We start from the raw sequence: 13,570 nt of genomic DNA on the forward strand, positions 1-13,570 counted from the left end.
TTTTTAAGCTTAGGTTCAGCTTTCTTAAAAAAAAAAAAAAAGGATCCCAGCAAAGGAGGGGGTGGGGGTGGGCAAAGGCAAGGAATTGACCTTAAATATAAATCTTAAGAGTTTTTCTAACACATTCTTTCTTGAATCACTATAAATAATGAATTAATGTGTCTATTTCTTTAGCCAGAGGCCCCCTTACATCAGCAATAGTTAAATATACAGTTGAAAGAAAATAAGATCATGGCAGCAACTTAAAACCAATGGTGAGTACTGGCTGATGAATGTCTGTCCAGCCCTTCCCTGTCCCTGAATCTTTTCTGATACATGATCTGTAGAATGATCCATCTTTAGAAACACAGCTCTTTTGTTCCACACAATATACCTAGTACCAAGCACAGTGCCTGAGGAGCAGGCTGTTCTCAGTGAAAATGCTATTTTGCAGCAAGTGAAAAGAAGCAAATGAACAAATCTTGGAATTTTGTTTTGTGTAAGATTCCACATGAAGTTATTTTTACACATGCTTTACTCTAAAAAAAGTATATATAATGTCACATTGCTTTTTTTCCCCTTTCTTACTGATATGACGCAAGTTTCAGAGACAGTCAACTTTAAAGACTCCCATTTTCCAATCTTGCCAGCTCATCCCCATGTTTATAAACCAACTGTCATTCTTGAGTTTTGACTCAGGGTTGTATTCTAGCAGCTTCATTGGCCCCATGCTCCTACTACATGTGCAGCGCCTCAAGCTCATCTCTACTAAGGCTAGTTTGTTGGCTAGCTTTTAGTTACAGGTCTCTTAGAAGCCACACAGAATGTTGCCAGGCTTGCTTAGCCAGAGGAGGACATCTTGTTTGGTGACGCAGAGCACTGATGAAGGCATGGGAGACCCTTGATGAGGTGGAGTAACACCATCACTTCAGTGCTGGGTCTGAACATGCTGCTGATTGGGAAGATAAATGCAGAACCAGGCAACGTTTGGTTAAGTTGTATACAAGGTTGTCACGATCGGAGTTGATTTGATGGCAGCTGTGGTGCCTGCAAGTTAATGCACAAGGTCAGCGGTTCAAGCTCACCAGTAGCTCCTTGGAAACCCTATACAGGGTTGCTATGAGTCGAAACCAACTTGATAGCACTTAACAACAACAATCTACACCATAGCGGCTGCACAGTATAACAGAAAGAGAATGGAATTAACAGGAAGAGATTCTGCAACTATTCCAGGATCAGGAACCTACCTACTATGCATTTCTGGCAAACCATTGAATTGCCATGTGGTCAAATTCCTCATGTGCCTCAACTCACTTTGCAAACATTTTTAAATCCAATGATCTGCAAAATAAATTCTAGAAAATTTGTTCATTTACTCATGCAACAAATGTTTCTTGAGCACCTTGGGCATATGAAATTCTTTGCCTGATGCTTGGGATACAAGGACATCCAAGAGAAAACAAGAACAAACTCCCACCATCAAACAAAACCCAGTCACCTGAAATCGCATGCTAGGCAAATGCAAAAAAGTTTTTTTAAGTTCTAAATTACTATGAATTGAAGGATCCAAAAGTCAATTAAACTAGTTTCATAAAAATAATTTTATGTTTGTTAACTTGATGAGCTAGCTCCCAGACCAGTAAAAGGAAAATGTGTGGCCTACCAGGGAAATTACACAGGCAATTACATTAGATCTCAATGACAAGTGTTCCCAACAACTACAATGAAAAAATTTGATTATTTCTGAAAACTTTACCCTGAAATCTCACTTCAGCACCTTCGAGTTGGTTCTGACTCATAGCGACCCTGTGTAGGGTTTCCAAGAAGTGACTAGTGGGTGTGAACACTAACACTGAGGTTAGCAGTCCAGTGCTGATCCTGTAGTACCACATGCCTAGGTAGTAGGACAACAGTTCTTACTGTTCCCACTACTCTTTTTTATTTCTGATTCTTTGATGAAGGACAACATTTGAACAATCCTTTGACAGACTTCAAATAGTGACTGACATTACAGCCAGCAAAGCAGGCTAGGAAATCTGACACCCAGCCATCCCAAGATGTCCTGGTGTGGCGCTGTAGGTTAATGCACTGGACTGCAAAGTAGGTTTGAACCACAAGCTCAGTGGTTCAAGCTCACCATCCCTTCCTCGGGAACTCTGAACTGTGTAGCTATGAGTCAGAACCGACTCGACGGAACTTAACGCAGCTATGAGTCAGCACCGACTCGACGGAACTTAACGCAGCTATGAGTCAGCACCGACTCGACGGAACTTAACCACAACAATAGCCATTCCATAACATGAGAACAAAGTGAGGCATATTTATTTTATTGGACAGTTTAAATTTATTATAGGTTGCTCATAACTTCCTGTCTCATTTCTTTTGTGCTCTTGGAATTTGTCAAGCTGCCTTAGGTTATCACACACTTCGCCTTTGTCCCAACAGTCTGAACTGCCTTAGAGAAAGTCCCAGGGAAAAAAAAAACGAAAGGGAAAATGCCCAAAGCTAAGTTGGGGAATGGCAGAAGCTCTGGAAACAAATCTGAAAAAGCAATGAAGATGAAAATGGAAACTCCGTGAAAATTAATGTAGTGTAGAATTGGCGAACCTAGCACTTATTTCTTTATACAAATAGAAGAAAGAACCCGCTTATGAGGTGCACCCAAATAATTCACAGGTGGTGAAACTATTAAGAGTCCTGCAATTTCTTAGCTCAGAAGTGGAATAAATCTCATATTATAAATGGCATCTACACAGACACGTGTTCTTTCTACTGGTCCCTTACGCTGCATTGTCCTCCCCCATCCCCTTTTCTTTTGTCTTTACCACAATTGTTTTATTTTGATAAGAACTTTGGATCAAACTCTCCTGAAGTTGGAAGATAGATCCTATAGCAGTAACTGCACTTATAGAACTAATTCCTAATGGCATGTGTTTGCTTTGTGCACGTGTTCGGTATTAGGCCACAAACACAATGGACTGGACTGGAAACTCCTCAAGACAGAGATCTATCTGGTAGCATGATGTGTCGATGATATACAGGCAGATGCAAACCCCTTGGATTTGGGTTTCACATATTGAAAGATTCATAGAAAGAAGAAAAGAATTGACCTTAAGTTAAAAGCTATTTCAGTGCATTCTGCAGCTCAATTTAAATATTTGAAGTCAAATATCTGCTGATAAAAGTCACTAAGATAAACATTTGTAATCTGAGACCAAATTTACATTTATACATGGACGCCAACCAAAAAACCCAAACCTGCTGCTAGAGTTGATTCTGACCCCTTGATCCTCTGTAGGGCAGGGGCAAACTGCTCCTTAATATTTCCAAGGCTGTACATCTTTATGGAAGCAGCCTGCCTCATCTTTCTCCTGCAGAGTGGCTGGTGGATTCAAACCACTGACCTTTCAGGTAATCAGCCCAATGCTTAACTCACTGCACCACCAGGAGTCCTTTATAATAAGTAAGGGAGGTATTCCAGTAGTATCTAAGCAGGTGCAGAAGAATTACTTATGTAGAGTAAAATGACAAGGACAATGACCATCCCACAGCTCTTCCCTGCAGAAGAGATGTCTTTTGAAAATTAAAACAAAAATGAAACTCTGACAATAAAACATTCAACAAGCTCCTCATTGCAAAGATCATGTCTTAATATATCTTCCATCGAGCCATTATCTATAGCTCTTTAGGGTCTGGCTTGATATTCAGTATACAGCTGGTGACAGATAAATGTGTTTCAAGCTTTTCACGTGGCTTCAAACACTGGGAGTCTGATAATACTCTGGAGTTTAAGAAACTTTTCAAGATCTCATCCTGGAGAGATCATGAATGGAGACTGATGGAATAGATACTGCATACATAGGAGACAAAAGCAAAGGGAAGTTAAGGTTGGACCAAGATCACAGAGCTGGAATGAATGTCATAGCCCATGCTCTTTCAAGACACCTGAATACCTCATAGGAAAATACACCAAAGATAGTTTGAGAGGAGGCATATTCAGTGCTGCAAACACTCATAAAAGAGCACATTCGGCTGCTAATCGAAAGGTTGGCTCAAATCCACCCAGATCTGCTTTGCTAGAAGGTGCCTGGAGTCCTACTTGTGAAAACTAAGCCACTGAAAACCCTTTGGAGCACAGTTCTACTCTGACACGTGGCGTCACGATGAATCAGAGTTGCTATATGCTCTAAGAAGAGTATTTTACTACAGATGCTACTGGGTGGAACAAATGATAGCTTTGCGTTTCTCCATCCGATCCCTCTCAGTCACGTGTTCACTCATTTACTTTCCTCTTCTTGCTGGCATTCTTTCTCAGAGCAGCTTCAGTGCTGCTCCCTGTTTCTGCCTCTCAGTGTCTTGGTCTCCTTGGGTCCTTGTGGTTTTGTGTCCTTGGCCGGTTGTTTGGCTACAGACAATTCAACTCTTTGACCACAGCCTTGCCTCCTCGGTTTCTTTCCTCATTTCGTACCATTCCACGCATGCTTGGCTTCTATGGTTTATAAAACAGACTCACTTTTCTATTTTTCTGGCAGGACTGACACATGTCCCCAATTACTTAGCACATTCTACGCATGCAATAAGCTGCAAAGCACAACGATTAAGCTACCACTAGGACAATGGGACATCTTTTTATTATTTCCATTTTTTCCCATCTAAAAATGGAAAGTGGTTTTAGTATTTGTTCATAAAGAGTACGCATAGCATCTCAATTTGAAGCATGTGTTACTTCAAAAAAGTTTTTAGTGCCATAAATAACACCCTTCCTCAAATCACCAGAGTCCTGCTGTGGCTCTGTAGGATAAGCACTGGACTGCTAACTACAAGATCGGCAGTTCAAACCCATCAGCCGCTCTTTGTAAATGCTATACATGAACGGCTATGATTCAGAACCAACTTGACAGAACTTAATAACACCCCCAAATCCCAGTGCTTTAACACAACACAAAAAAGGTTTGCTTTGGGCTCATAGTTAAATGAATGTTCACCTTGTGAGGCTGAGAGCACTGCGGATTCCATTCCATGCAGCCACTCAGGGGCTCAGGCTCTTCCATTTGGTGGCTTTGCTATTTCCTAGCATCTTGAAGTTCTCTCCAGGATACTCTGCATCCAGCCAGCAGGTGAAGAGAGAGTTCTTAGGGCTTAAAGGACCAACCATACAGGAGGTTTACAGCCCAGAAGTACCATATACCACTTCTAACTATATACCACTAAATCCCATGGCACCACCCAATTGTGGGGAAGGTTGGGAACTACAGTTCCATGGAGTCCTTGGGTGGTTGGTGTACATGGTTAGCACTCTCAGCTGTTAATGGAATGATTGGCAGTTCCAGTCACCCAAAAGTGTTTCCGAAGAAAGACCTTCTACTTCTAAAAAATCAACCATTGGAGACCCTATGGAGCAGAGTTCTACCCTGACATATGTGGGGTCACCAGGAGTCAAAATCCAACAAGGAAAAGAAAAAGAAGACTCGGTGGTCCAACCATTACACACTTGGCTGTGAACGGAGAGGTTGGTGGCGTGAAGCAACCAAGCAGCTCAGAGGGAGAAAGTGTGCAGGCAAGAAAACCTTCTGGGGCAATTCTACCCTATGGCATGGGGTTGCTATGAGTCAGAACTGACTCAATGGCACCTAACAACAACAATAATAACAGGAAAAGAAAGTGGGTGTTGGTGAATCTACAGCATTGTCTCTGCTAGAAATAGACTTTATGACTACTTTTACATTATATTTTAGAGTATTGCAACTAATGCAAATGCCATTTTCTCACTGAGGACAAGTTTCACACACATACACAAACGCTTGAGAATTAAATGGATAAAAAAGTAGGAAATATAAAATGGTTCAATCTACTTAGCGACAGTAAAGGGGCTACTGCTCAGTTGTTGGTCATCGCATGGGTATGTGTGTTTCAGAGAGAGAGCAACACACATATATCTTTGGTCTTGAGTTTATTAAGAATGTTGACATAGTCTTACCAGAGCCAGAAATACTGAAATGCTTCCCACATGAAAAGAATGTTTATATTTTCCCTTACTACTTGCTCTTCTCCCTTTTCACCTTTCCTTGCCTAATCATTCTGATTCATGCATTCGACAACATTTATTGAGATCTAATTACAAGGCATCCTGAAAGAGGAAGATGGGTAAGTCACTTCTTCAGTGGTCGCTCACAGCTATGGGAGGTAGACAGAAATGTCAGGACAATACGGTAAGTACAATGACAGCGACACATGAAAGGTAGCACAAGAATGCTAAGAAAGTATCATTATAAACTGTGGGTTTTTTGTTAGGTGCTGTTGAGTCCACAATGGGTGTTGCCTGCAACTGACAGTGCTCTGGAGCTTTACTATGCATTGTATTTCTAGTGGCTCGGTATTTATATAGTCAGTTCGAATCTCCCCCTGTATTTACTAATACTCTCTGTTGGGCTCATAGAAAATATCTTAGCATTAACTTATGCTAACTTCCATTAGAAGAAATACTAAAACTTCAGAGTATGACTACCGCACACCAAGTTTCACCAGTGTACAGCTACTTGCTAGGCAGCACTCAATGTCTTACCACAAATTGGCTGCGGAAGACAGTCAATGTGGCATCCCCTTGACAGGGCGAGAAAATGTTTTAACGTTACTGACTGACTGCCCACAGCCTAGGTGCTCAAGTTAGCAAAGTCCCTGGGAGGGGAAACAGAACAGTTAAGCTTTATTTACCATAGGTTTTAATCTTGAAGTTCGGGAATTGGGGACATTTCGTCATTTATTTTTGAGCTCATGGAAAGAAAGGGTTGATAGCAACAGCTTACCCCAGTTAGCAGGCAGGCTCCCCACACAGCTGTGCTGGCCTATTTCAATTAGGATCCTTTAGGACTGACATCACCTCTGGTATGCCAGTCCTAAGCTGCTCGTGAGCTAGTACTGCCAATCAAACCAAATTCAACCACATGGTATGGTTTTTATGATGTAGACAGAAAATGACATGAACTTGTCTCTTGCTGGTGAAAATGCAAGGTCTGAAGCCAGCTCTCTTGGAGAAGAAAATTAGCAACAATGGCGAGGCTGTGAAACTTGATGGGGATACATTTTCCTATGATTATCTGAACACACTTAGCTGGTAGCGTATTCATAATGACTCCAGGAATGTTCTCACTCAAGGAAAGACTCTGGTCCTCATACTATGATGAGGTCACTTATGGGCCACTCGACTCAGGAGAAATAGTGGAAAATGTAGAAGGAGGGAAGGGCAGAGTGAAAGGTAAATGAACGGACTTGAGAACCTGGAACCCTGGAACCCAAAACACACACGAATTATAGGCTGTGCGGTCACTTAGCCACAGCAACCAGACTATCTAATTCCAGTTAGGAAACACTCCATATTTAAAGAAGCAGAGACCCAGGCGATTGACTGTAAGTCCTGTCCTGTCATCAGAAAAGCACTTGACTAGGTGTTGCAGGGTCTCCAAAAACGCTCAGGGTTTACATTTTTATTTTGATTATGTCATGATAAACAGGAGAACAAAAACCACAGGCCATGTTTCAGCCTAACACAAATCCACGGCAAAAAGTATCAAAATATTTTTTATCAATACATGGCAAAACAGTAAAATTAAAAAAAAAAAGTAACTTGTACAGTGATTAATCATACTCTACTGATTTTTTTTAAAAAGCACAAACCTTGAGTTTCATTTTCTTATTAGGATATAATAATGAGCTTTGTGCAGCTCCTAAGTTTGAGTCATTGCCTACCCCAGGGTGTACTGTTACTGTTGTTGTTTTGAAGTACCGTCGAGTTGGTTGTGAGTCATAGCAACCCTGTAGAGGGTTTCTGAGCAGCAGCTGGTCAACTTCAACTGCAGATCTTGCAGTTCAAACCGACTTCACAGTCCAGTTCATTAACCCACAGCACCACACCAGGACTCTTTTTCACACTATTCATATGAGTACACATTGGTGACGGGCACCAACACACATGAATAGTCATAGAAATGCCCCAATGTACACCTTCAGTTATTCATTTTCTCTTTCTCCCCTTTTCATCAGCTGTTATATCCATAACAACTCTTAAGGGAAAACTTCCCTCCTGTCACAGTGTTTTTTGTAGTCCACCAGTGGTCACTGTTGGACCTTCTTCCCTCAACTTCTAAGAAGCGACAGAACTTATTGACATGGAAATAATAATGAAGGGCAGAAAGTGGTCCTCAACAGAGTAGAATACTAAAAACAGGAGTTTGAGAAAATAAAAATGTAGCTGATCATGTCTAGAGAAGAAACTTGAGAGAAACATGAAGAAAAGAATGTTTAACTAAATGCCTCACTATGTTCTGAAGATTTATGTGAAAAGTCCTCAAGCTTAATTTACAGACAATCTAGGCATGAGAATAAGAAATAGATGGTGTAGTAACAACAACAAAGCAGTTACAGAAAGGTGCTTGTGTGTTTCCATGTGCACACACACACACACACACACACACACCCTGGAGCAGGCCACAATCTGCTGTAAAGAAGGGATTTAATATTCATTCCATAAGCTAATGGTGCTTCTCACCATCCAAGATCTATCCACTTAGATAATCACGGAGGAGAGTGCCAGAGAGACGGAAGGGAATGGACTATTGTGTTTGACTAGTTTCCATGTATAAATTAGTGCTGAGAAGAAAAAGAAATTCAACAGAAAAACACATGTACTTTATTATAATTCCTAGTGTTACTCTTGCAACTCCCACAATAGCAGGCAAAAGAGCTAAAAAACCACTTGAAAGAAACAAAAAGAAAATGCAAATTTGATTAAATGCCTTTCTGAGAAGAAATGACTTTAAGTTTGGATGGACACACATGTCAATGACCAGTCATGGTTTTTGCTACATTTCTTTGGAGTGAAACAGTTAGGACAAAGGGGGGAGAGTGCCAAAGGGAAGTAGGGTCAGAAGATTAGGAAAGATGTGTTACGTGGCTTAATTTGAACTGAACATCAAGACAAAAAGGTCTTGATCAGGACTACTGTGAAAAGGAAATCTATGACATATGCACTCTGCATGAAAATATGGGTGGGGGGAGGGCAACTAAAATAGTTACAAAAGATACTGGGACCTTATTCTCTTAAGGAATAATAATCTAAGTGTGAAGACATGTACAAAAGTTTGGATGAACCACATTAGAGATTTGCACACACTCAGAAACCACGTCATAGTATGGATGATTCCACTGTCAATGAAATGGCTGTGTTGAGCGAGAAATCGGGCTTTTCACTAAAACAAATAGGAGATTTTCAGTTTAGCTACAGGAATGCTAATAAGTGGCTTAAATTAATTCTAAGAATAGACAGAATCTTGTCACATGTAAAAGAATGATGGGAGGAGGGCAAGACACCTAATCAATTTCTCTATGGAGCACGGTGGCACTATACTGCCATCCACAAGGTCCACTGTATGAGCATGCCAGCCACTCTGTGGGAGAAAGATGAGGAGCTCTGCTCCCATGAAGATGTAAAGCCTAGGAAATCCAACACAAGGTCATTAAGAGTCAGAACTGACTTGACTGCACTTGACATCAAAACTTTAGGTTGAGAAGACAAGGCCACACTTGCAGGTATGAGTCAATTGCTGGGCAGGCTAAAGGTCACCGTCCCTTACACTGATCACTGAATTTTGGCAACAAAGCTAAAGGGTAAAAGCAAGCCTAACAACTGCTGATAATATTGTGCACAGCTTTCATAGCCAAGATGATGCAAGAGGTCTAAATATCTTCAACAAAGAGTATAGGTCAACCTAAACCAGGGGTGGGGAACCTTTTCCTGAGACAATTTATAACATCATTTGCGAGCCATACAAAACTAAACTATCAACTTAAAAATTTGCCTGCGATATTTGGTCAAGCATTTAATAAACTCACCCCTCATGGGATGGCTGGAACTGTGGTTTCTTTGGCAGGACCAGACCAAATGATTTTGCGAGCCTTATACAACCTGTCAGCCAGACGTTTCCCACCCCTAACCTAAACCATTGCTTCCATCACAACTAAGCATTTTATAAGCATAGTTCTAAGCATTTTATAAGCAAGCTATTTTCAATCTGTTATCTAGCATTTGAGTTCAAATATAAAGTTGTTTCCTTATCTGTAAAATGGGTTTAAAAATACTTATTAGCAGGCGACTGTGAGGACTCACTGTAATAATTTTCAAACAGCTGATTTAGTGTTTGGCATATTCGGACTCACAATACTGGACAATTCTTATTACGGCTGTTACTAATCTGCAAAGGGACATATTTAGGCACTCAGCCATAATCTCTCTGTCTTTCCCAGCATAATCCTCAGAATTTCAATTTATTTAAATGCAAACTTAAAATTACATTGTGTTTCATTTCATTTTATCCTTACAATACATTTATTAAAACTTAAACATAATATGTGTTAACTCCTTCTGAAGTTAGCATAGTCTCCTTTTTTCCACATATGTCTACATTTATAGAACCAAATGCATAGATGAATATCAGGATATCAAAGGTGGATATAATGCATTTAACAAATGGGTAGGAACACGATTTATTCCTGAATGGGAAAGTTTTACTTAAATGTAAGGAGATTATATTGCAACAAGAAAATATCAAATAAACTAATATGTCCTGATAATTTGCTTTATGATGCAATATAACAGGAAAATAACACTCTTTTTAAAAATCAGTGAGAAGGAAAGATGAGACAAACTAATAGTGTATACAAGTAACATATCCCATATGGAAACACTGAGACAGCTTTCATAAATGGCTTGCTCCACATGTCATAAAATGCACCTAAACATTCTGCTTTTTATGTCCCTCACAACAGCAAGAACTTAGAGAGTTATAATTCAGTTTGCCTTTAAGTTTCCATGAAAAATTGAAAATACATTGTATTTCCATATTTGTAGTGTTTGCGATGCATCATTATGTCTGAATATTCTATCTAATATCCTCCTGGAGTTTTTGAATATGCACCAAGTAGCTTGCTTCCCTTCTTCAAAATTCTAGTGTGGATTAAATTTGTTAGCATCTAATCAGAATAACACATTCCTTTTCCTACAGCAAGTCAATGCAGCCTATATATTTCACTGTGTTTTCCCTTGTAACATTCTTGCCTTGCCACCTTATGAGGAAGTCTTGGCCTGCCCGACTGTGGCAGGGAGAGTTACAATCATGTTTGTTTGGAGTCAATGTGGGCAAATTTGGGATTCAAACCTTTAGGTGAGGTTTACTCAACTGCCTGTCCAGAATGTTCTGGTTTAAAAAATGTGCATTGCTCTTAATATTTTGAGCGCAGATTTTTTTTGGACAGTAAATGTTCATTTTCTGCCCATAAAACCAAGTCTGAGTCACAATGGAACATTTGCTTTGGGTCAAAAATGCAGTGTGTGATGATGTTCAAGAGCAGAGCATCCTATCCCTGACTCACACTCAGGAAGATGCAGCCGTGCATAAAAGTCATCATTTGTTTTTTCTTCCTTTTCAAAAGTAGATCTGACATCAAAGTCCATAATCCTCAATCCATAAATATGAGCATTAACTTGCACTACACTGAAGCTATAATTTGGACTGGCTGCAAAGAAGCATCTATTCCCTCTTAACCTGATTTCCTTAATACACCGGTGGATCAAAAAAACAAACAAACAAAAGAAAGACTGACAAAAGAAGAAAGAAAGGAAAGAAAAGAAAAGAAAAAAAACCCATTCATTACTACTGAGCAGATTCTGAATCACAGCCAGCCTATCGGACAAAGTAGAACTGCCCTGTAAGTGTTCCAAGGCTGTAACCTTACAGAAACAGAAGCAGACAGCATCATCATTCTCTCAAAGAGCAACTGGTGGGTTTGAACTGCTGATCTTTCAATTAGCAGCTAAGCACTTAACCACTGTGCCACCAGGGCACCTTGCACATGTCCACTGTTATTGTTGTTAAGTGCCTTCCAGTCAGTCGAACCTATAGGGTTTCCAAAGAGCAGCTGGTGAGTTTGAACCAAGAACCTCGCAGTTCAAACAGGCCTGTGGTCCAGTGTTTATCCTACAGCGCCACACTAGGGCTCCATGTCCAGAGAGGGGAAGGGGGAATCACAAAAGGCAATGAGGCAAAGCCCCTGACAGCCTCTCCTCCAAAAAATTCCAGGAACACCACAGAGAGCAAGTTGGATTTCAGGAGGTCCCTTCTCCAAATTCCAAGCATACACACCACCATTTATACAGCCCTTAGCTCACAAAGTCTATGCAGTATATTTCAAAGTTCATGTTTCAGTATTATTATATACCTGTAACTAATTCCAGAAAAATCTTACAGACTTTATTTTGCTTAGGAAGTTGGGGTTAAAGTTCTGGAAGGCGGTTTTTATTATTATTTCTTCCTTTCTTAATCGTATATACTATTTTACCTGAAGTTTTAAGATAAAGATAATATACAAGCACACATACATACAAACGTACACAGCACACACACGCACACACACGCACACACACACACACACACTACCATAACAACACCCAGCATGGCAAAGTTTTGAAATGAAAAGGCATTTACCAGGAGCAGGAAAGCCAGAAAGAGGAGCGGAGTGCCTGAAGTTGCCCGACGGCAGCATTCCATACTTGGATCTTTGCCGGAATCCGAATCGGACACTGAATAAGCTGCGAAGTGCTCCTCTGCCTGCTGTCACATCCAGTCGCGGTGCTCACACTCTGGTCTTGCCTATCAGTTTCCATCAGCCCCACTCACACTTCCTGGCTGAGGGGTGGGTGGGTGGATGGGTGGGGGGTAAGCTGAATGGAATCTCTCTTGGAGCAGGCAGCCGGCCAATCAGGCTCCTGCTAATCAGACATGCTGAATAACAAAGCCAGGGGGACAGGGAAAGTGTAACAGTGTGAGCAAAACCCGCGGAGAACAGACAAAAAAGAAAGGCGAGCCCGAGGCCGAGGCAGAAGAGAAGTGCAGAATTGCAGAGGATGAAACCAGACCCTCCCTGTGCTCTTAACTAACCTGGTTAGTTCTTTCTGAGTTGCATTTCTATTTGTCATTGCCTGCGTGGATGCCTGTTGCTTTGCAAGTACAGGAGCTCCCTGTGACTCGGTATTGTTCCATTCAGGAGAGAAACTTAACGCTGTCCATATTTTACATATGCCATAAAGGGAAAGAACCACAGACAAAAACGGACTCAATGTGCCCTTTAAACGTGATCTGTGCACTGCTTTCTGCATCTTCCATAAAGTTGCTCTTTATTTTCCCCCTTGACTTGGCAAGGGACGTCTGTATAAGCTTTTGAAACTTCTTCACTAAACATTGGCATATGTTATTTTGTATGTCAATGGCTTGATCGGGGGAAAAAAAAATTAAAGCAAGTTGTTTCTTTGTAGAGTGACAATTTAAAACATCCAAGATTTCCTAATTCTAAAGGCATCATTAGAAATAGAGACTCCCCTAGTTTAACAGAATCCAGGATACGTATGGCTGAACTTTGGGTTTGCGGAAAAGGCTGATTTTTGACTCACTGCCAACTTTCAACTATCTGTCTTAGCAGGGAGAGGGAAAGAAAGGATGAATTAAATCCAGTTAATCCCAATGCCCTCTTTTAGCAGTCTCAGCCT

At 40.7% G+C, this 13,570-nt stretch overlaps 1 protein-coding gene across 1 annotated transcript in view; it reads right to left on the reverse strand.

Annotated features, from left to right (window-relative positions):
* LOC102837087 (ADAMTS-like protein 1-like) overlaps positions 1 to 12,727 on the reverse strand; it is a 262,124-nt gene extending 249,397 nt beyond the window's left edge. Inside the window, exon 1 of the mRNA XM_006864474.1 lies at positions 12,513 to 12,727. Within this exon, the coding sequence (XP_006864536.1) occupies positions 12,513 to 12,575 (63 nt within the window). The 5' untranslated portion in view covers positions 12,576 to 12,727. The remainder of the gene's footprint in view (positions 1 to 12,512) is intronic.
* Positions 12,728 to 13,570: the final 843 nt, after the last annotated feature.

This window comes from Chrysochloris asiatica, unplaced genomic scaffold, assembly GCF_000296735.1.
Source record: "Chrysochloris asiatica unplaced genomic scaffold, ChrAsi1.0 scaffold00065, whole genome shotgun sequence".
Lineage (NCBI taxonomy): Eukaryota > Metazoa > Chordata > Mammalia > Afrosoricida > Chrysochloridae > Chrysochloris > Chrysochloris asiatica.